The sequence below is a fragment of the Lissotriton vulgaris genome, chromosome 9 (assembly GCF_964263255.1).
Source record: "Lissotriton vulgaris chromosome 9, aLisVul1.2, whole genome shotgun sequence".
NCBI lineage: Eukaryota > Metazoa > Chordata > Amphibia > Caudata > Salamandridae > Lissotriton > Lissotriton vulgaris.
The window spans coordinates 1,038,271,810-1,038,296,527 of NC_141697.1; the positions used below are offsets into that span (position 1 = coordinate 1,038,271,810).

Sequence of the window (24,718 nt, forward strand, 5' to 3'; positions counted from 1 at the left end):
CATTATCAAGCCTGTGGCACTTTTTTGGAAGCTATGACTTGCTTGATTCACAAAAAAAATAAAGATTATTTTTCTTGTGCAAATTATAGACCCATCTCTCTTATTAATGTAGATTTCAAGCTTTTTGGTAAAATCTTGGCCATTAAGCTTTCTCCTCTAATTTCCTATATGGTCGCTTTCGAGCAAACTGCCTTTATAAAGTAGACACATGACTGATAATTCTAGTTTTTGGGGGATATTCTACATGTGGCTTCGGTTAGTACCACACCTATGTTTGCCATAACTTTAGATCCCCAAAAGGCTTTTCATCGCGTACACTGGCGATTTATGATTTATGATGCATGCTCTTGAGTGGCACAGCTTTTGTCCCTCTTTTCTCAAATATATAGCTAGTCTATATTCCTCCCCAAAGACATCCGACTTACTCAATGGTATTCAGTCTTCATATTTTTCTCTTTTACGAGGCGCCAGGCATGGATGTCCTCTGTCTCCCCTTCTTTTTATTTTGTCTTTGAAACATTTTTGCATACGCTGTGAACAGTCGCGGCTCGAATGAGTCACAGGTGGGGGGGGCGGGTAGGGGGTTCACGTGGGGGCCGGTTGTAGAGGGGATTTAAAAAATAAATGTACCTTATCGGGTCCTGCACTGCCTCCGCTCCTGGCTGGGTCCCATTTTCCTGCTGCTTCACTGGAAGCAGGCATCCTCCCTCCGCTACCCTAAACCAATCACAATGCTGCAATGGCATGGGGTCTTTTGGTGAGCCAGATTTAACCTGATGCATGATTAACTCTAAGTTGGTGGGATCGAGAGGAGGGAAGTGCTCAAGTGTGACTGGGAGGGGGGCGAGGTCTTGGGAGTTACCAGGCAAGGGGAAACAGTGGGAGAAAGAGGGTTGATCATTTCGATTTTGGGGAGGAAAAATTCTGCTAGGTTGTCGCAGTGGGTATGGATATCCGGATAGTCTTTGGGTGCCTCAGGTAGTTGAAGGAGGGATTTCGCAATGCAGTATATTTCCTTGGGTTTAGAGGCTGATTTGCAGATTTTTTCCTCAAAATAGGCTGCCTGTGCGAGTTTAATGCAGGCTTTGTAGGATTTGATTGCAGTTCTATAGGCCAGCTTTTTTGTGGGTGAGTAATCTAGGCGCCATTTCCTCTCCAGTTTTTGCAGTTACGTTTTGATTCCCGTAGATCGGTGGTATACCACGGGGCAGTTATTTTGCTGCGTTTGGGTTTGGTGGTTTTGAGGGAGATGATGTGGTTCTTTCTGTATCAGATCCTCAAACTTCAATACCTACCTTTGCAAATCTTTTATCATCCTATTATGCTTTATCTGGATATATACGAAACCTTTCTAAGTCTGCGGTTCTCCCTCTCAGTAAATATTGTCTTAAAGATATGTTTGTTGATACAGTGTTTAAATGGACCTCTCACTTTATTACATGTTTGGGAATTAAATATGCATCTCCGTGGCAAAAACCATTCAGATTAATTTGGAAGATTTTCAACAGAAGATTCTTCAAATGACCGAAAGTTGGTCTTCCTTTATTTATTTTATTTATTTATTTATTTATTTTTACAATTTGTAGAGCGCGAACAAATGCCCGTAGGCGTTTCGGCGCTAGAAACAGTGCGTAAAGTTCCCACATAGGCTAAATCGACAGCTGTTATTGACTAAACAGCCAGGTCTTTATTTTTCTGCGAAATTGCATCAGGGACAAGCTTTCTCTGATGGCTACTGGCAAAGAATTCCACAGTCTGGGAGCGGCCACCAGGAAGCGCCTATCACCCCAAGTGACTGTTTTGGTTTGAGGTACCATCAGAAGATTGAGGTTATTAGATCGAAGCGATCTTGTGGATGAGTGGAACTTAAGATGGGCTTTCAGGAAATGCGGGCCGTGATTATGCAGTGCTTTGTATACTATACAAAGGGTTTTGAATTTAATCCTATTCCGGACCTTGAGCCAATGAAGATCTTTTATGGCGTCCGAGATTGGCATGAACTTCGGGGTTCCAGACAGGAGACGGGCTGCAGCATTCTGGATTGTCTGCAGTTAATTAGTCACTCTGGCCTGGGCATTGATAAATAAGCCATTGCAGTAGTCGAGGGAGGACACCAGGGAACTTACCAGTGTCTTTCCTGCTGCAGCTGGCAAGAACGGCATAATTTTCTAAATCAGCCTAAGTTTATGGTGGGCAGTGGCTGCTGTTTTGTTTGTGTGGGCCATAAAATTCAGGTTCTCGTCAAAAGTCACTCCGAGATTTCTGACAGTAGGGACCGGTTTAGGGGGGGTCCCATACGAGGGCGGCCACCAAGTAGTAGACCAACTGGGTGAGAGATGTCCGAAAATAACCACCTCAGTTTTTTCGGAATTTAGTTTTAGACAATTGGAGGCCATCCACTCTCCAATCGCCCGCATGCCCCCTTGAAAGTTTTCCGCTACCCTCTCTCCATCACCATTAATGGCCAACACAAGCTGTGTGTCATCTGCGTAGGAGGTAAGGCTCATCCCATGGGCCTTGATGACAGATGCCAGGTCCGACACATAGATATTAAATAGTGTCGGACTTAGGGAGGAGCCTTGGGGTACCCCACACAGCAGTGACAGCTTGTCTGATTGAAAATGCCCCAATGTGACCACCTGCGTTCTCCCAGCCAAAAAGGAGGAAAGCAAGTACTTTGCCAGGTGGCGAATGCACATCTTTCCGACACGGTCCACCAAGATCTTGTGGTCGACCGTGTCGAAGGCTGTGGATAAATCGAGTAATACCAGTGCTGCTGTTCCTCCCTGGTCCCGGATCACTCGTATATCCTCGGTCGCTTTGATTAAGGCAGTCTCCGTACCAGGGTACTTACGAAAGCCGAATTGGGTGTTGTCCAATGATTGGTGCTTCTCTACAAACTCCGAAAGTTGTATATTCATAGCTTTCTCAACTACCTTGGCTAAAAAAGGTAGGCTAGCTATGGGGCGGTAGTTTTTTAATTGCTCCTTGTCCAGATTGGCTTTCTTTAGAAGAGGCTTAACCAATGTATTCTTCAGTGAATCTGGCTATATCCCAGTTCTGAACATTGCATTACAGACTGAGGTGATATCAGGAGCCAAACAATCCATCACTGGACGGATAACCTTGAGAGGACAGCGATCTAATGCAGATCCAGATTTAATGGTAGCAATAATGTCCTTAATTTGTGTCTCTGCGAGGTCTGTGAACTGGAGCAGTTCAGTATCCTGAGTCATGCTGTCAGGCATGGGCGAGTGGATTACCGTTTTAACGGTGAATGCTTGATATATGTCATTCACCTTGGTAAAAAAGAAATTGGCCAATGAATCGCAGAGAGATTGGGATGGTGGCGGAGCTAGGTCCGGAGTGTTTCCCGCTAAGATCTTGGTTTCTCATACAGTTTTTTACTGGAGTTTTTGGCGTTATCGATCTGTTCTGTGAAGAACTTTTTCTTAGTTTTGACAATGAGGGCTTTATACAGCCCTAGTGCTTCCTTGTAGCTAGATTTGCTTTCTGAGCTGTAGGATCTGCGGCAATGCCTTTCCCTATTTCTGCAGAGTTGTTTCTGTTTGCGCAGTTCCTCTGTGAACCATGGGCCGAGGGCGCTGTTCTATTTCTCGAAGGTTGTTTAGTCGGGGCTAAGGTGTCTGTAACAGTGCCCAGCCACTCCTGAAATTGACATGTGGCAGTGTTGGGGTCAGTGGACAGACAAGGCCGGGTCCTATCCAGAAGAGCAGTTAACTCCGTCTGTTCGATATCTTTCCAGACCTTAAAAGGTTCTGGTCTCAATGCAGGGACTCTTCTAGTCCTGTTCGCCTTGACTGAGATTCTCATTAAGATGGCATAGTGATCAGTCCAAGGCATGGGCAAGGTATCTATTATTTTTAGGCCTTCCATATTGGAAAAGATGCCATCCAGAGTATGGCTGGCCTTGTGAGTGGGGATAGTGACCAGTGCATTATTTTAAGAATTACTGACACGTTTTTAGCGCCTTAGCGCTTTACGAGAATTTTTACAAAATTGCCGATTTTACTGTGTGTGCTGCTATATTTTAGTGTTAGGCACTCTGACACCTTAACACTCTTCCTACCGCCCTTCTGAGCCCCGCACAGCCATTTTTCGAGCTGTTGCGAGGGTCGGGTAGGCGCCATCTTGGGTGTAGGCTGGGGGAGCGCTCTAGCTGACGCTGCCTCCCGCCCTCCCACTCTACTTAAGCCTTGCTCTTCCTAGGCATCGGTTGATTCATTGTGTGGTTCTCCCCTCCGGTGAGGGGCTGCAAGCTGATTTTAGCATCACTATTCTGCCTGCATTATTTTAAGAATTACTGACACATTTTTAGCGCTTTACGAGAATTTAAAAAAATTGATGATTTTACTGTGTGTGCTGCTATATTTTAGTGTTAGGCACTCTTAAGACACCTTAACACTCTTCCTACCGCCCTTCTGAGCCCCGCACAGCCGTTTTTCGAGCTGGTGCGAGGGTCGGGTAGGCGCCATCTTGGGTGCAAAAAAACGATGGATTTGGGCCCAGATCTTTGGACTGGGGTGAATGTGTGACATTGATCCACATTCTGTCCATCACCTGTTTTGTTTGCAATCTTGGGTGTAGGCTGGGGGAGCGCTCTAGCTGACGCTGCCTCCCACCCTCCTCCTCCCCCTATACAATGACAGACGCAACCCGACGGCGCAGCGGGCGGGCGCAGAAGGCGCGCCATAGTCAAGCCCGTCTGTACCCGTCCGCGCCAGGACCGGGCCCAGGGCCAGAACCCCTGGCCAGAGTCCCCGACAGGGATTATTAACCTACTCCAAATCTGCCTTGCTGGAACTGCGCACGATGGCTAATACCCAATGTGTCCAACATAGCCTGTATGAAGTCCTGGAAACCACAGAACTCATATGCCCTCATTGTAACATTAGGCTACATATAGCTAATGGTAAGGTTAAGACGAACACCACTACATCCGCTAACACCATAGACTTTTCTGCAGCACTCATTAATGCACGTTCCTTAGTAAAGGACCGGCAGGAAGTATCCGACCTCATCTTGGATAACAACTTAGACTGTCTCTTTATAACTGAGACATGGACGGATGAGGCGTCCGATCCAGACATGGCAGTCGCGGCCCCCCCCCAGCCTATAAAGCCTACCGTCTAGATAGAGTAGGGAAGCGTGGAGGGGGGCTAGCCATCATAGCCCGCGATCACGTAAGTGTGAGAATGTCACATATCCCTTTCACCTCTTGTGAAGCCCTCCAATTTGATCTTAAGCTTACTCCGTTGTTTCATTTCAAAGGTATGCTCTTATATCGACCCCCAGGCGCCCGTACTGGATTCCTCCTATGCTTGATACTCGAAGCATTGACGATGGAAGACTCATTTACAGTTATGGGTGATATGAATTTCCATCTTGAGAAGTCCTCCGATAATGAAACCCGTACCTTGATATCAGATATGGATACCTTGAGTCTTCTTCCTTATCTGTGTCCTGATGGGGTAGATTGGCCCCTATGAAAATGATAATGCTACCTGTCATTAATTTTTATCTTTCCATGTTACCCATTAAACTTCCTTAAAAACTTTTCAAGGCACTTAATAAATTACTTGGTGTTTTCTTTTGGAGAAGAAAAAAACCCTGCATTTGCTAAACCTCTTTACGTAAACCCAAAGAATTAATGGGGTGATTTTTCAGAATTTTCAACAATACCATTCAGCATTTGTCCTTATATCACAATTTCATTTCCACTCTCTAGTACATTTTTCGCAACCCCCTTACACTTTCCTTTCTCCTCCCCTCCCATGAAATACTCTATTATAATTTCTTCACATATTTTTACACAACCCATCTCTCCACTGCTGAATTTTTGGGAATCTTCTATTAGGCATAATAACTTTCTCAAAGTATCTAATAATTCTATTTTTGGGAAACAATGGGTGCACAAGGTCATAATTCAGATCAAACAGGTACAGGGTGGGATGACTCCATACAGGGTGGGATGACTCCATTCTCTTCCTCTGAGATTTTAACTAAATTTGGTCTTTCTTCAGTTTACAATTCCCAATTCGAATCTCTTCAGGATGCAGTTTTTCAATCTCTTTCCATGCTTCAGAAAACACAATCTCATCCTGCCTCCCAGGAACAAATTAATCTCCACCAAAGCACCCTACATTTTCAAATTTCTGCATCACATAACTCCTTCTCATTCACAATTTAAAACAATTGGAGTGGGAGATGGATTTTCAGCACTCCTTTTCTTTAAAGACCTGGGGATCCATTTGGAAAAAGATTCATCACACTGCTCGTAATGTCAGTACTACCCAAACTCTTTATTACTCTTATAATAGGTTGTATATTTCTCCCTTTTCCTTACATAATACAACTCATCTCTTTCTAACACATGTTGGTCTTGTAATCCCTTCCTGGCACATATTTACTTTTTTTTTTTCATTGTCCACATATTAAAGCCTTTTGGTCTCAGGTATGTATGACTATCTGTAATATTTGTATAACTGACTTTCCGTTTGATATCCAACACATTTTTGGGGGAATTTCCTCACCCTTTTCGTTAGTGAATCCTTAATTAGGTACATTTTTGGATCTGTTAATTGCCCTTGCATTTCTAGTCATGATGTCCAAATGGATGAATGCTAGTCATTTTAGGATTACTAGTTGGTAGAATCTTCTTTGTTCCCATCATAGACTGGATACTGCATCGGCTAACTCCACATTACTGATGATTAAGAAGGATTTGTTTTGGTCACCTCTCACTGACTATTCAAACAAAAATTATAAAGCCTCCAAGGACTCTACAATGGTGTTTCAGCCTCCAAGATAGTTTTCTAATATAGGGTTTATTTTTATTGTTTTTTTATTTTTGCTGCTCTAAATGTGAATCAACCAATGTTTTTATATGATGGGGTAAATATATAATATTTTTCTTATATAATCTAAATCTAGAATCTAAAGCATATATTTCCTGTCTCTTCTTTCCTTCTCTTTTCCTTGATATTTTCTTCTTTTCACCTCCCTATTTTCTTTCTCCTTTTACTTTCCTCTTTATACCTTACAAAATATAAAATTAGTTTTTTTGAAATAGGTACATAATTAATATCCTATTGTACTTGGTCCACTCCATACATTATTTCTTGCTTGAATTGATTTTTTTTCTCTTGTACTGTTCTTAAGACATGATATATTTATGTGGTTTTGGAATTTCCTTTTTATAAGAAAACTCTGTACACATTTACCTTAATTTTTTTAAGCTATTATTAAACAAAAAAATGCTAAAGAGGAATACTGTGTTATTTAGTTTCTAAAGCAACGTTAATCTGGGTTTCAGGGCACCATTGGTAAAAGACTCCAATTGATACATGTATAGCTCAGCTTCATCTGACTAATCTAGGATCCCAGGGACCAGTTTTCGCATTGACAAATTCCTCTGAATTCTTCTGTGACTCTTTTGTGGTATCACTGAGCTTGTTGAAATACCCAAACCTGTACATCATAATCTTCAAAACAGATTTTGTGTGTTTTAGAGTAAACAAAGCATGGGATCCCTGTGGGGATAACCCAACCAATAGACCCAATCCATAATGTTTCTCCTCTACCTGCCTTTTGTCAGCCTAACTCAAAAGAAAATAATCAAGAGTAAAACTGGTTATCATCTATTGGCTAAGTGTGGTTTGTGCTTCCCAACTGTTAATACTCCTCTCATCAGATTAACTCTGCGACATTAAAAACTGGCCATGAGGATATGTTGAACCTCAAGGCCTGTGCTCCTTCGGTACTGCTCACTAAGTAGGAAAAGTAATAACAGGCAACTAAAAAGTCAGCTTTTCCTCATGATGTCTATCTTGAAGAGAGAAGACTTGCAATCAAGTCTCCTTGATTCAAGCTCAGAGTGAGACAAGGTGTGAGCTGCCACATTGCTTTTTGCTCCTAATAGTATAGGAGATGAGGAATCCCACTCAATTGCGGCTTGTTGAGACCTCCTGGCATCGTCCCAGACCCTTAGAGATTAATACTGCTTTGGCTTCCTTGGCCTCTTGCTCAAAAGAAGGCATGTATCCTTATGCAGCACCTGATATGGACAGGCCAGTCTTAGTAAAAACATGAAACTTTATGAACACAAATTATCAACCCGATTCAAAACCAAAATTAAGGAAAGTTACGGAAGAACCATTTTTCATACCAAATGTGGTAGGTGACAGCCAGCGGCGGCTCCTTCCTAATGGCGGAGAAGTGTCGCCACGCTCCTCAAAGCCAGCAGTTGAAAAATAAAATGATAATAAAACAATTTTATTATCAGCCATGCATGTGTAGGGAAGAGCCGGGCCATGGCATGGAGGAGGAGTGAGTGAGCATGTCAGTTTGGCTGACCCTTTTAGGATGGCTAAACTGACATGCACACTTAGGTTTCTCCAAACCAGCTGTGTTCCACAGCAGGATGGAGAAAAGGCACAGACTCCTTGTGCCTGAGCCAACGTCAAACCAACCTTCTAAGGCCAATCCCGGCGCTGCTCTCATGCATGATAATACCATGAGAGCAGCGTCTGGATTGGATGGGGAGTCTGTGATAGGTTCCCAGGGAATACCAGGAGCAGCAGAGCAGAGGTGCACCAAGACTCGAGGTGGCCAGCAGCATCAGGTACATTGGCTCAGACACAGGACTCATATTGACTACCAAAATATTGTCACAGTAAGAGTAGATTTACCATTAACTACAAAATGTAGGGAATCACCACTATGGTCAAAATATATCTGCTGGTCAATATTTTGACAAGGATATTGTGCAATAAATCCGTTGAGATACTGAAAATACAATTTACTTTATCCACCACTGGTCAAATGACTACAACAAGAGAAGTCTTCTAATGAATTTGTGAATATTTTATGGATTGCCTTCTGGTCAATCTCCAGTCTCTTTCCTTCCCTTTTCAAAATCCTCTGCTTGTGCTTGGCAAAGTCAACTGTCAATTGCGATTCACATTTTTGATCTGTGTCTTCCAACTGCAAATAGTCTAACCCCTTCAGCTTTTCCTAATGATGAAAGGGGGTTTACAACATAAGAAAACGAGAGCATTCGATTATACGTCCGTTTTGTGAGAGAAGTATTTTGAATAGTATAATGGCAATATAAACTTCCAGTTCAAGTCCTCCAGCTTCTTAAGGCCATGAATTTCATCCCTGAGAATGTTCTTCTTGATCTGGCTAGTACCTACACCTCTATTTTTGTTTTTAATTGAGACTTTCCAATCAAAATTTAAAACACAAAAAATAAAGATGCACAATGGGGCACTTTCCTTCCAATCTAATCTATACTCCAGGGCACATTTCCCATACACTTAATTTATGAGAGCTTTTAATTAGCCAGACTTGTTAAACAGGATATTTTTAGACGATGCAATTCATGGAGTAATTCGTTTACTGCAGAAATTATCCAAGAAGCTACTGAAAATAACATACAAGTATAATATTTTACTTAAAATCGGAAAACATTGTGCAAAATATTAGCCAGAAAATTCATAGCAGATGGCATAATGAGTATCTATATTCAAATTAAGGGTTTGATGTCAGAGGAATGGCTTACAACATTTCACATGTAATGTATAATATAATTTTTATTTGTTTTCTAAATTCCTGAAACGTACATGACAACCGTGCTTCAAATATAACACCATAGTTAGACATTTAAAATGCATCTTAATTTATAAATATTGTACATTTGGTCCAAAGAACAGGTTGCAAGTTACTAAATAATACTGTACTCTTTTAACAGGCTCTGTATATATAAGGAATATGTATATATTACATATATATTTTTATATAGAGATAGATTTGCTTGGTGTTTAGTGAATATCTTATTGCAAGAAAGCTTATATGATCATACAATATTTTTGTTATTGAGGGCAGTTACTACAAAAAGGTACAGCTATTCACAATTTACACACAGTTGTTCTACAAGACTATTCTGTGCTATATAAGAATATAAGATAAGAGTTTGTACAGATGATTGCTATAGAGCACGTCTGACAAACATTTCCGAAAACATTGCTTACAATCAAACATTTAATACTGCATTTGGACTTAATTACATTAAACAATAGAGAGATGTTGATATTCGTAACAAAATTCACAATTTTGATGGTATGAATTATATGCGACAGGTACATATGACATTTCTGCCTAAACTCTGGAATGTTACGAGACAACTCTGCTGTGCTTTGCAATGAGTTCAGCTACAAACATTTATAATTCATTTTAGGTTTTAGATCATTGTACATTTGCTATGAGACAGTTCCAAAATCTACGAAACGATACTCTTTGTCTGACATATTGAATGCATAAAATTGAAATATATGTATATATATTATTCGTTTTCTAAAATAATGTGCTTGACATTCTGAGAATATTACCTTATTGCAAGAACATATAGGTTTGTTACTTTCAGACAAAAACGACGAAAGAAACCAACGTGCACAGTTGACGTTTCCACATATTAGTTTTACGTTTATGCATGTGCTATCTAACATTTTACATTGCACAACTGTTTGCTGAAAGCATGTTGATTGCATTTTTCTGTCACAGTCATTTACAATCAAACATTGAATACGGCATTGTTTTGCTGTCACTAGCTGCCAGACTGGAAATGTAAAATTGGGGAATTTCTTGTGCTAGAGCAACAAGTCTGCTCTTCATGTTTTTCGTTGTCTTCACCATCCTTCAAAAATGAGCAAACGGGTAAACAATAAACACAGTTTTCCAGGTTTTCTGGAGGTCTAGAGATACAGATTATCATGTTGTACCTTGACGGCTAACATATGTGTTTCAAGATCTTGAGACTGAACAGGGCAGGTCACTTGTAACATCATGAGACAGAAAAGGGTAGACTTGTTTTGCTGTGCCATTTGCAATTTTCAAGAGTGTCATATGGCCAGCAAGAGCCATTTCTGCTAAAAAAATGTATAGGCAGAAGCTGACCCTGACCTTTTACCTTCCACACTGCAGTGCCTTTGAAGGTTTTGGGTACACCAATACACACTAGCTCTGTAGAATGTTAGTCAAGTTGTTTGTAAACTGTTTGGATGAGCCATTTCCAAAAGAAATGGTCCATGAAAATGATTGTGTGAATACTCGTAAATGTTGTAAATGATATCAAAATGTGAAATAGATGTGCTTTTTATATCCTCTTAAAAATGGAAGGATTAAGCCAGTTGTATTGCTTTTATATGTCAACTAAATGTAGACCCTTTTAAGTAAAGCACTGGCTGAGGAATGATTTTAGTATTAGATTGTAAATTGGTCCGAAACCTTGCAAAGTAAAAGAACGCAAGTTCAAGAAAATGGCACTCACTCAAGGAATTTCGAGGGCAGGCCTTTTTTCTGAATATTTTTAGTGTACAAAATATTGTGTAAAAAAATCTACTTTCAAATTTCTTTGTTGTCTTGCAAAATCAGAAATAACAGTCCTGGGACACAGCTTTAAGAAACACATTGACATTCTATTAAGAAATAATCAGCACAAAAACCCCAAATCTTGATGCCAAAAGATCGATTCAAATGTTGTACGCAGCTTACAAATTTCAAGAAATTCAGCTCTTATTGAGAAAGGATAAAAACAGTAACAGTCTGTAGGTTGCCTGAAAAACACAAAGCATTATGTCACATCTTATCCCACACAACGGTATGAAAATAGCCTCATCGATTTCCTTGTACTGTTCTGGTGATGGTCCCCTTTTTTAGCTACTGGAGGTAGGTAATTATTTTTCAGACATAATTTTGTGGTCATATCAACCATTTTGTGTTGCATGTTGGTGCCGTATCATTCTCAGACAGAAGTTTAAATGTATGCTTCCTTGTTGGCTGAGTTGCTCTGGGACAACTGCTCAGGACCATTTTCGGGATGCACAATATCTTCCTTTGGTTGAATCATTGCTTGCAAACGCTAAAGAAAAACAATAGAGACCTTTTAGTTAAATTGCACTAAGTAAGATAATCACAATTTAAAATGATTCTGCCTATTTACAATGGTTGTTTGATTCGACTTATGGGAGATTACTGGTGTCTCTTAACCAGAATGGCTTGATGGAGTGCAAAAGTTGGTCAAAGGTGGATGATGACACTGACCGCTGATATCACTCAGATGTGTGTTTGCGAGGAAACATCATAGATACGATATGGGGGCATATGTAGGTAGGCGTTTGCGAATCGCAAACAGCCTTTTGGTATGTAGGTGCCACATATCAGCATAAGGAATCGCAAAAAATGCGATTCCTTATTTTGCTCAAGCATTTAAGGAATCACAATTTTGCGATTCCTTAAATGCTATGTAGGAGTGCCTTTGACATTGTGAATATGTCTTAAGGAATCGCAAAATACCACCTACTCCAAGTAGATGGTATTTTGCGATTTCCTTTCAAAAATATATATTTTTTTAAATTCGAAGTGCCATGTGGCACACAGACATGCCCTTAGGGCATGTAGGTGCGCCACATGTACTTCCAGGCACATTCCAGGGGTGCAACAGGTGTCCTTTGGACACCCTGGCACCCTTGGAATTGCGATTCTCAAATTGCGATTTTCTCATGGAAAATCGCAATTTGAGAATGTATCTCTATTCATTCCTATGGGCCTCTTGGCCCTTTGGAATAAATGGGACACTCATTCCTTAATTGCGATTCGCAATTTGCGAATCGCAATTGAGGAATTTTTGAGATTCGCAAAAAAATTGCGATTTTGTACCTACATTCCATTTTGCAATTCTCAAATAGCGATTCCTTAAAAATCGCTATTTGAGAATCACAAAATGTAAATAACCTACATATGCCCCATGGTTCTTTATTTGACATTGCACAGCAAACAATATATCTTTCTTCCAAAGGAACCATTCAGTCTTCCCATGATGAAGACTGGATAGTCCTTCATTGTATACCTCTCTACACATCAACTTTGATATGCCATTGGGTAGCTCGTTACGTGAAGATACATTGATGTGGCAATATCCTGAGATCAAGTCCTTCATACGCTGATTCAAACATCTTAACTCCTAGCAATAATGCATTTTTCATCTAACTGGAGCATTATCACTGTTCAAATTTCAAAGATACATTACAAAGCACTTTCCTTCACATTTAAAACAAGGATGTTTATTGTGGACCCATATATTTTAAATTGACTTATCTTTTTTAATTAATTATTTCCACACATTTTTATAACGTATTGGCATACTGTGAAACAATGGGTTCTGCCCATCCAATCTGCCCAGATCTCTTTTTCTTGGATCACCTGGTTTTTGATCTTGTACTGTGGGGGTACCTCTTAACCTGTGACTCACCCACGGTAAATTCATGGCAAATGGACTGTGCTTGTTTACCACAGGAACAGCAGATAGATGTAAGCTGGCACCTCCTGCAGGCAGCTGGAGAAGTGCTGCTCAATTGGGGGAACCATCTGAGGGCAGCCAGGGGTGGTCTTCCTGGGCTACCCCCCAACAAAATTGCCACCCTCTTAAAAAGAAATGCATATTTAATTTTTGTAAATGCTTTTTGAAATAATGATGGTGTCAGCAATTTGTGATCAAAGTACATATGCTTTATTTTTATTAATAAGTACATTCACACAAGGTTATACCAATTATTGCATTTACTTCTAAATTGATGATTTTTGACGTGTAGTTTGTTACTCTTGGACCATACACCAAGTCAATGTAATTACCTGATGTGGTTGTGTGACCCCTTTAGGAGATCAGAGGTGATTATGCAATGTCATCAAAAGGTATTTCTATCAGCCTTATGTATAATGTACATTACTGCATAGCATTGAGTTGTGTGTCTGTGTAATACATATACTTTTCCTTTTCAAAAGAGAAAGCACAGACTGGACAATCATTTGAGTGTTATTATTGTGTGCCAGCAAATGGTGCTTCTAGCCCACACCACCTCCCTTGAGTTGCCATTTGACTGCTCTACTCCATTACCCTGAGAGATTCAAGCATTTTAATGGGATGTTTGATTTCCATTGGAGGGTAAATGTGGTCCCATTATTTGTGCAGGCCACACAACTAGTGGCCCTTTTCCTTACACATACTAAAGGAACTGAGACACATGACCAACAGACTTTGATGGAAGATGCATTCATTGGCTAGAGAAAGTTGGTAGGGATCAAGGGGTAGGATAGATTTCAGAATGTTTTACCTAAACCTTTTTCCACATCATGCAGTGTTATAGGGCTTCTAGCAAGTATGAGCCATATAAGAATGATAAAATACGGTAAAAAACGGATTAGCAAAGTTTGTTCTGTTGAAATGTACGAGGCATGGACCACTTTAAATGTGGTCAGCCTTCTGCCCAAATTGATCAAATGTCTTTCAGTCGTAAGAAAAAGTTTTGTATTTGGTTGCTCAGTTCTTTAAAAACATTGCTATTTTTGCCCATGTTGAGTCATCTCCCTGATTATTAACAACACAGCTTTCCAGCCTTTCTATACTGGTACAGACTAATGTGCAGTATCTGCATTACAGCAAATGTGTACTTTGAAAATTTTTATGAATTATGAAATATTTGATGAATTTTATCAGTCAAGCAGCCCCATATCAGATAATACTATATTTTGTAATTGCATTTATATAGCGCTTACTACTCCTGACAAGGTGTTGAAGCACTTATTCAGTGGGTAGCACGCTACTCTGGAACCAATAAAGGATTAGTTTTGAATTAGTATAGTAAAATATGAAAGTAATTTGACTGGTGGACATTAGTCAGTTATTTGGATTGAGAAGGATAGCAGAGGGATAGTAGAGGGAAAAAGGTGTGCATTTATATAGCGCTTGTTACCCCTGATGGGGTGTTGACGCGCTTTTTTGGCGATTAGCAGGCTACTCCGGAACCCATAAAGTATTAGTGTTGAATTAGTATAGTGAAATATGAAAGCAATTTGAGTGGGGGATATTAGTCAGTTATTTGGTTTGAGAAGGATAGCAGAGGGACAGAAGAGGGAAAAAAGGGTTGCATTTATATAGTGCTTGCTACCACTGAGGAGTTTTGAAGCATTTATTTCGGCAAGTAGCACACTACTCCGGAACCTATAAAGGAATATTGGTGAGTTAGTATAGTGAAATATGAAAGTAATTTGAGTGGTGAATATGTTAGTCAATTATTTGGATTGAAAAGGGTAGCAGAGGGATAGAAGAGGGAAAGGTTTTGAATTTATATAGAGCTTGCGACCCCTGATGGGGTGTTGAAGCACTTTTTACGGTGAGTAGCACGCTACTCTGGAAACTATAAAGGATTAGTGTAGTGAAATATGTGTGGACATGTCAGTCTGTTATTTGGATTGGAAAGGATAGAAGAGGGAATGATTTCAACTGTTTTTGTATGTTTGCTTTGGAGGTCATAGCAGTTGGAGAAGGCTTGGGATGAGTGAAAGGAATGTCGAAGGGAAGAGTAAGAGGGAAGGGTTTAGTAAGGCTTGTTTTTGGGATCAGTGTAGTAAAAGCGGTATGAGATGGTGCAAGCGGGGTAGAGTAGTGAAGAGTCTAGAAAGGGTCATTTGGGGAATCATAATAATGGTATGGGGTTTGGGATGAATGAGACAGTTGAGGTAGAGGATATATTGATAGAGGTTTAGGGTGAGAAATAGGGTAGTGCATTGGAAAGAGTAGTAGAAAGAGATTTGAGATGAGTCTGAGAGTTGAGGTAGAAAATATATATTGAGAGAGGTATAGGGTGAGAAACAGGGTAAGACATTGCATATGCTGAATTTAAAAAAAAGTAATAAATATATAGATCCATAGGTACATGGAAAGTATGTAGATGCATAAAGGATGTAAGCATGTAAGTAAATATTTAAGATAGTGATAGAGGTATAAGGTGAGAAATAGGGTAGTGCATTGGAAAGAGTAGTAGAGAGAGGTTTGAGATGAGTCAGAGAGTTGAGGTAGGGGATATATTGAGCGAGGTATAGGGTGAGAAATAGGGAAGTTCATTGGATAGCTGAATTAGCAGAAAAATAATAAATATATAGATCCAAGTACATGGAAGGTATATCGGTGCATAAAGGAAGAAAGTATATGTAGAATAAAGATTCATTAAATAAATTCCGCTTTCAAGTGTTGTTGTAATGAAAAATGTATTTTAGTAATTTGTTTTAAAAGATAATTATTCTACATGTTTACACAAAGTAATACACATCGGTACATATCTATAGAACAAATAAATACTTATATAAAGAGCGATATGCTCTATCTTTCTGTTTGCGTATGGTGCATATGTGGGGAAGAGCGAATTCCTGAGTAATTTTCTGAAGATAAGGTGGTTGTCTGTGGATCTTATGTTGGGGGTAAAGAGTTTCTATAGTGTGGTTGCTTGAACAGAGAAGGATGTGCCACCCATGTTTTTTTTTTATGTATCTTGGGGTTTTGAGATGAGGTGCCACAGTAAAAACGGAAGTTCCTTTGTTGAATGTGTTTGGTGATTTTAATCCTGATGAAGAGCGGTCCCGTTCCATGTATCACTTTGTGGGTGATACAAAGCAGCTTCAATGTGGTCTCGTGGTTTGATATGTAGGAGTAATCTGGCAGCTGAGTTCTGAATCCATTGTAGTCTTTTCATGGTCGTTAAAGGTGGTCTGTGGTAGAGGCTATTGGCCTTATCCAGTTTGGACAGAACAAGGGAGATGGTAGATTGGACCTTGTGTGGAAATCCCAAATGGGGAAAGATTTGTTGCAGAGTTTTTAAAGTAACAGAACTTGATCTTGCAAGCTTGTCCACTTGGGCATTCATCAATAGCTTGTAGTCCATGGGCATTCTGAGGTTTCTTACTTCCTTCGATACTTTAGGTGGTGTTCTCAGTACATCAGGCCAGGCGGCGAGCGGGTCATAATGTTTCCAATTGCCACAAGTGAGTATTTCTTTTTTGGAAGCTTTCAATTTGAGATGGCTCCACGCCATCCATTGATCCACAGCTCTGAAACAACTGGAAATTGGTGAGTTTCCAATGTCTTTGGGGCATTCCAGTTGAAGCAGTATTTGCGTGTCATCTGAACGGTTATAGCACGTGAGGTGAAATTGATTGATGGGTACCGGTAATTTCTTCATGTAGATGTTGAAAAGTGTGGGTGAGATGATAGAGCTTGGACAATTATAAACAGATGAGTGTTGAAAGAAATTGGGTTACTGGTTAAGGGGGTAAAATCCATTTTAGCCAGGAACCACAATCCTTGCCAAGGTGAAGTCACATGCATACCCTAAACTAACATGTGCTCAACCCTTGGATGGCTTGGTACATATCAGTTGGACTTAATTCAGAGGGAATGTGTAAAGTATTTGAGCAACACTTCAATCAGTAAAACTGTGAAAACACACTACAAAAAGGATCCCACAACAGATTTGAAAAATTGAGTAAGTTGTAATAAAAAAAAGACAAAAAGTGAAAATTTTGCCAAAAAGCACACAGCGCCAACTGTGGATACCTAGTGACGCCGGACTGGGACAAAGTCACAAGATCAGACCCACTGTGAGTGAGTGTGGGCTGTCTACAGAGACCTGGTTAGACCTGCTCAACTAAAGTACCTTAAATTCTGGTTTGCCGAGCATTGTGAGTTCCTGCATTGAGGATGTGTTGCATAGCCAAGGTGAAGTGTCTGTTCTGCATATACATTTTGGACTCAAGTCCGTCCGTGATCCTAATGACCCCCCTAGTTTGGACCAGTCTAATCTGTCCAACTATCACCCAATTTCCCTCCTCCCTTGGCTGAGCAAACTGATTGAAAAAGACATTAATAACATTTTGGTGGAGTATTTTGAATCCAACAACCTGTTATGTGTTTCTCAAACGGGTTTCCGTCGTCAGAACAGGATGGAAACAGCTCTGTTGGCGGTGACGGAGGAGGCAAGAGGGCTGCTGGGCCAAGGAGGAACGGCTGCCATCATCCTTCTGGACCTCAGCGCCACGTTCAATTCGGTCAATCATAGCATCTTGGCCGACTGACTTAAAAGTATGGGAGTGTGAGGCGCAGCACTGACTTGGCTCCTATCCTTCCTCAGCTACCGTTACTTCCAGGTCTTTGAGGGGGACGTGGTGTCCCCAGGCTACCTCTTAGCTCCGCCCTGAGCACCACGCTTTTTAATATCTATATGAGTCTTTTGGCGGGGATTGTCCATCCATTCGGCATCAAGATCATCACCTATGCAGATGACACTCAGCTAGTGGTATCTTTAAATCATGCTGAGGGGTCGTCTAGCACCCTAGGCCCTTGCCTAGAGGCGGTGGCCGAGTGGATGGAATTCTCATGCCTTAGACTCAACTGGGACAAGACAAAAATCATGCTGTTGGCTAATCCATCGTCCTCTGACCCCGCCTCCCTGTGGCCGGCTTGTTTAGGCCCCGCTCCACCCCCAAAGACACAGATAAAGAACCTCTGCATGTGGCTCGACAGCTCTCTCGATTTCAACCACCAGGCAACCAAACCCTCTGCTTGTTGCTATGGACTGATGAGAATGCTGGTGAAATCATCCCCCTCCTCCCATTCCAGGCAAGAAGAATTATGGTTTAGGCCATTATACTTTCACACCTGGATTACGGGAGTGCCTTATATCTCGGAGGCCCCCAAGCTACGATCAACAAACTGCAAGTAACACAGAATTGTGCAGCCCACCTGTTCTTTCAGACCCCGCGATGGCAGTCTGCAAGACCAGCATTGAGGAAACTCCATTGGCTCCCGATTTCAGGCAGGATACAGTTTAAGGCTATGTGTTTGGCCCACAAAGCCATCTGGAAGACTGGTCCGGCGATTATGCACTCTCTGGTCACCCCCTATCTCCCTCACAGAACCCTGCATTCCAGCTCGTTATGCCTGGCCACCACTAAGACGATATGTAAAGCTAGATGGGGTAGACGCTCCTTCTCGTTTAATGCCACAAAGGTTTGGAACTTTCTCCTCCTTGCCCTCCGAGAGAACAATAATCTTCTGGCCTTCCGGACGCTTTTAAAAACCCATCTGTTCGGGATGCTTCCATAGCACCGTGGCTTGATCTTCCCTCCCATTCTATTAATCAGCGCTGGGAGGCCTCAGGGTAGCCATGCACTATAGAAATAGAACTTCAATTCAATTCAATTCAAATTCTGCCTTTCGGGCTGAGATATAAAATAGCATCACCAGCAAATCGTTTTAATTTTGCCATATCCTAAATCGGGGCTTGGATATCCATATTAGCTCAGATTTTAATAGCCAGAGGGTCTATAAAGAATGTAAATATTAGGGGTCAAAGTGGACAGCCTTGTCTAGTCCCTCGATTGATGTCTACTGACCCTACTTGGGTTGCTTTCATAACCAACTGAGCCTGGGCCCCCTGGTAGATGTTCCGAAGCATAGTAATATCCAGAGACAGAACACGAAACCTACCTAGGCCAAAGAATACGGTGTCCCAGTTAACCAAATCACATGTTTTTTCAGTGTTAACCATCATAATACAGGCCGGCGTCTTGTTTATATTGAAATAACCACGCGTTTGAATCAACAACCCTGTATTGGATGACATAGTCCTCCCAGCAACAAACCCCAAATGGTCATCATGAATCACTTCCTGGGCTATTGGGGTAAAACGCTGTGCCCATATCATCATCACAATCTTGTAATCAGCATCGTTCAACAAACTGATTGGTCTATATGAATTAACATTGTTGGGGTTCTTATCCTTTTTTACAAAATTCACCACTATCACACTCTTGAACTCAGGGTGGATCATACCTCCAAACACAAAATGTATGTGGAACTCAATAATGTTCTCAGTGACAGCTAAGCAGGCTTCTGACCCCACTCTAATAGTTGTTTATTCTGCTATTCTCTATATCATTCCAGAGATTCAGCTATAAGTGTGCGGTGGGAACTATCCTTGGCCTTTGATACGCTCAGCGACCCTATCTCCTGGATATCTTAGTAGGTTTGGGAGAGATAAAAGAGATCGCTAAGCTTTTGGATTAGAAATCCTGATTTATAGTGGTGTAGAACCAGACTGATACTATTACCTGAAGATGTGGGGTGCCACCCAGTTTTTGTTTATCTCTACTTTTATTTAATAAGTATATCGAGCCATCCTATTCATAAATTGTTAGAGTAGATCGGATGAAATATAAAAACTTTGCACAGAAACCATGGCATTTATGTAATAATCCTGCAGTTGACCACCTGAAAGTTGCCAATACTTTTGCTATTTTCCAATTGGTACAAAAGGGGGTGGTGATGGACGGAGCATCTGAATCAATCAAACACTCACACCCAGTCAAAAGATCTGGGTTTAATCCATCACCACACTTAGGTGGCAGGGTATGCTCAGACGTGAGTCCCTTGCTCACTTTGCCACTGGATTCAAGCAAGACGGCTGGAATGCCGGAAACCGATCCTCGGAAGCTTGTTTCCGGTCCAGGGAAGAAATGGCTTGGCAGTTCGGGCTGGACTGTTCCCATGAGGCACAGGGTCAGACTGATTTGCATATAGCCATGTCTGAACTGGGGTGGCAGAGTGGCCTAAAGATGGATTAAACCCAGATCTTTTGACTGGGTGTGAGTGTTTGATTTATTCAGATGCTCCGTCAATCACCACCCCCTTTTGTACTTCTTTTGGCCGCCATAAGTGTGGCAGGGTATGCTCAGACGTGAGTCCCTTGCTCACTTTGCCACTGGATTCAAGCAAGCCGGGCTGAAGACGGCTGGAATGCCAGAAACCGGTCCTCGGAAGCTTGTTTCCGGTCCAGGGAAGAAATGGCTTGGCAGTTCGGGCTGGACTGTTCCCATGAGGCACAGGGTCAGACTGATTTGCATATAGCCATGTCTGAACTGGGGTGGCAGAGTGGGCTAAAGAACGGTGATGGATTAAACCCAGATCTTTTGACTGGGTGTGAGTGTTTGATTCAGATGCTCCGTCAATCACCACCCCCTTTTGTACCATTTTCCAATTGGATCAGCTGCAACTGGCTTGACATGAATGTTTCAAACAGATAGTTCTGAAATGTGAGGACCAATAATGAATAAGGATCACAATACATTAGGAAGTGTGGCATTAAGGTGGAAGATACAGTATAACCCAAGGGGACTACTATGATCATCTCTATTGACAGCCAACTAGATAGTGTCATCAGGTCCTCTAAATTTCATCTTAAGTGCTGGAAAATGTATTATGTTTGTACCAGGAGGATTGCCTTGCTATACCTAAACTTGTATCATACAGAACATTGCCCATAATAATACATTCTTAGTCAGGGCAGAAATTTCACTATTTGTTAAACTGCAAATCCTGCAAAATGTGTCAGGCAATGTTTGACTTGCAAGAATAAGATATCATCTCCTTTCACTGCAAGCTGAATCCCTTGCCTGTAACGTCTACAGTTAAGATTAAGACACTAACAGCCTGATTCATGTAGGCAATAGCGCTCGCAAAAGGGCCAGATTCTGAGAATCTAGCCCTTTGCGAGTGCGATTTTTGCATTTGGTATTCACAATCCCAAATGCAAAAATCGCTATTTAAGAAATCGCATATTTGCGAGGAATGGCATTTAAGGAATCTCTAATAGAGATTCCTCAAATGCTATTCATGACACAACAAGAAATTGCGATTTTGCACTTTTGGAGCCGCTATTTACCGAGAGGTCAGACCTGTCGGTAAATAGCAAAAACTCAGAAAAATGCTTTTAAAAGCATTTTTCTAACTTGCATGTTGCACACACACATGTCCTTTGGACATGTGTGTGCGCAACACCTGTTCAAATGTGCATTTTAGGGGTGCTACAGGGCGTCCTTTGGACACCCCTGGCACCCTTAAAATCGCTATCTTATTTGCGAGTAGCAAATTGCTACTCGCAAATAAGGGATACTCCCCATTCATTCCTATGGGCCTCTTGGCCCATAGGAATGAATGGGGAGTTTTTGCGAGTAGCAATTTGCTACTCGCAAATAAAGAACATGTAGGAATCGCTATTTCATTAGCAATTCCTACATGAATGCCGTTTTGCGTGTCCTCAATAGCGAGTCGCTATGATTCGCTATTAGGGCCACGCAAAACGGCCTGTACATGAATCAGGCTGTAAGGCCCTGACTACAAGTTGGGGGTTTAGATTCTGATCCCTGGGCAAAAATAAGGTTGCACAGTGATTGGAATTCTGAGATCCTTAATAATTACCACATCCTGCTGTTTTTTCCTAATAGATATCTGCAAGTCAAATAGCAGAGCAAATAGCCTCAAACAAGGCAAAATGCAATATTCAGTGTGTGAAATCTCACTTCTCCATGTTATGTAAGCACTATTTTCTTTAATGAGTTTCTCCTACTGCAGGCTCAACATGCTTTCCTGCAACAATCAGCGCACCATTTGCACATTCTCCTTTCAAGCAACATGGGACAATGGCGGCCGCTTCTTTGAAAGTAAATAGGTCTCACATTCACAAGAGTTTGAGCTATTGGCATGGACAACACCTTTTATTTATATGTATATTAGCAAAACAGATAAATAAAAGGCATTGTCATTTACAATGCCAATAGCTGAAACTCTCGGAAATGCGAGACCTATTACATTGCAAATGTTTGTTTAATTAGACTCTTTTTTCTTGCCCTTTTTCTTGATAGAGCACCCTGCTGGCCAGTGGGGTTCTAGACACTATACAATTGTACTAATTCTATAATGTAAAAAGTACACTGCTTGTTGAAGGCATGTATAGCCTCTTACACGGATATTAAATTATCCTTAATTTTCTATTGGTGGCTGGTGCTGTATTAGAGTTAACTATACCCAATAGAGAGCAAAATGATGACATGTTGCCTCAAGGCAACTCTTGGGAGGTCAAAGTGATACAAAATGGAACACTGATGTGAGCGAATGCGAGTCAGACAGTCATTAGGCCGATCATTTAGACTAGAAAGATGTCAAACTCACTGTAAAAAAACAATCTAAAAGAGCTGAATTTAAAAAAAGGAATTCATTCAAAATGCATGTAATTTGTTTTTGAATGCAGGCTCTTTTTATCTGTTGTGACAGTCTGCTATTAGTTATTCTCAAATCATTTGAGCCTGCTTAGAATATGTTCACAAAATAAGGCATGTCTTTGTTTTGTCCAGAACTGCTTTATATTGAAAGTGCACAGCTGCATTGACTATCATTTCTGTTGAGGCAGTTCAGTATTTTTTACAGCTATTTTATCACAGCTGATTCTTAGTTGTCAGATAAATTCCCACTCGTTTTTTAATGACTGTTGCAGGAATGTTCCAAAGGTAAATGTAGAACATTTTGATAGGTTGTTAGTTTTGGGGTGTGGGCAGTGAGCAGAGGCTAAGGTATACCAATGATACGCTGGGTTAATGGGGGAATTCATTAGGGTCATAGTCATGTTTTATATTCTGGTGAAAGTCTCAAATTTTGTTTATGCAAATTGTACTAGTAGCATTTGATTTACAAACCCTGGACACACACAGTGCACTGTAATAGGAACTTACTAGTAAATCAAATATGCCAATCGGGGTGTGGGCAGTGAGTAGAGGCTAAGGTATACCAATGATACGCTGGCTTAATGGGGGAATTCATTAGGGTCATAGTAATGATTTATATTCTGGTGAAAGTCTGAAATTTTGTTTATGCAAATTGTACTAGTAGCATTTGATTTACAAACCCTGGACACACACAGTGCACTGTAATAGGAACTTACTAGTAAATCAAATATGCCAATCATGGAAAACCAATCATAACATAATTTTACAGTATGAGGACTTGCACTATTGCCTTGAATAGTAGTGAAAAGGTGCGCAGAGAGGAAAAACTAAGTCCAGTGTACCATAAAAATAGGAGGTCAGAAGGAAAAAAGACTGGGGAAACACACCAAAAGATGCTATGTCTAACAACCACTAAAATTAGCTTCCACAGCTGCATGAGGAGCATCACCAATTGAATGAACGACAACTGCCTGAACCTCACCACAAAGCAAAGTACTGATCTTGTGCAAAAACTCCATTTCCTGGAATGACTCATTGTGGCCCTTAGAGCTAGGATCATCACCCACAATGACTGACAACGCCAGAAACCTAAGCCTCATCCTGGGGAGCAACCTGACAATGAAGTCACAGATCAATGCAGTCTCATCCACCTGCTTCCTCACACTGTTTATGCTACGAAAAATCTTCAAATCGCTACCCCAGGACACAAGACACATCATCACACAGGCCCTAATCACCAGCCAATTGGACTATGGCAACACTATTTGTACAAGGTCAACACACACCTCCTTCAGTGACTTCATTTCATACAGAACGCTGCAGCCAGACTCACTTTTTGACCTCCCTCGATGAACCCACATCATGTGCCAAATCAGAAAACACCACTGGCTCCCCAAACAGAAGAGACACCAATTCAAACTGATGATCCACGCATCCAAGGCACTACACAACCAGGGACACACCTACATCAACCACCACCTGAGATCCTACCAATCTTCCAGACAGCTCGGTTCTGCATCCCTCTCGGTTGCCCACACACTCGTATCCACTGAAGCCGACTCAAAGTACACTCCTTCTACCTCACGACAAAAGCATGGAATGACCTCCCACTGGAGCTACGAACCTCCGCATCTCTTTTTGAATTCCAAATGGGCACTCATGACCTGACTGTTTGACTGAGATCCTCAGGCCTGCATGCATATGGATACCCTCTAAGCTAATTAACTTCATTATAGAAATGGACTGATTGATT

At 41.1% G+C, this 24,718-nt stretch overlaps 1 protein-coding gene across 1 annotated transcript in view; it reads right to left on the minus strand.

The window, feature by feature from the left end:
- Positions 1-9,599: 9,599 nt before the first annotated feature.
- Positions 9,600-24,718, minus strand: part of SLC6A1 (solute carrier family 6 member 1) — a 327,835-nt gene continuing 312,716 nt past the window's right edge. The window contains exon 11 of the mRNA XM_086938951.1: positions 9,600-11,941. Coding sequence (XP_086795077.1) covers positions 11,837-11,941 — 105 coding nt within the window. The 3' untranslated portion in view covers positions 9,600-11,836. The remainder of the gene's footprint in view (positions 11,942-24,718) is intronic.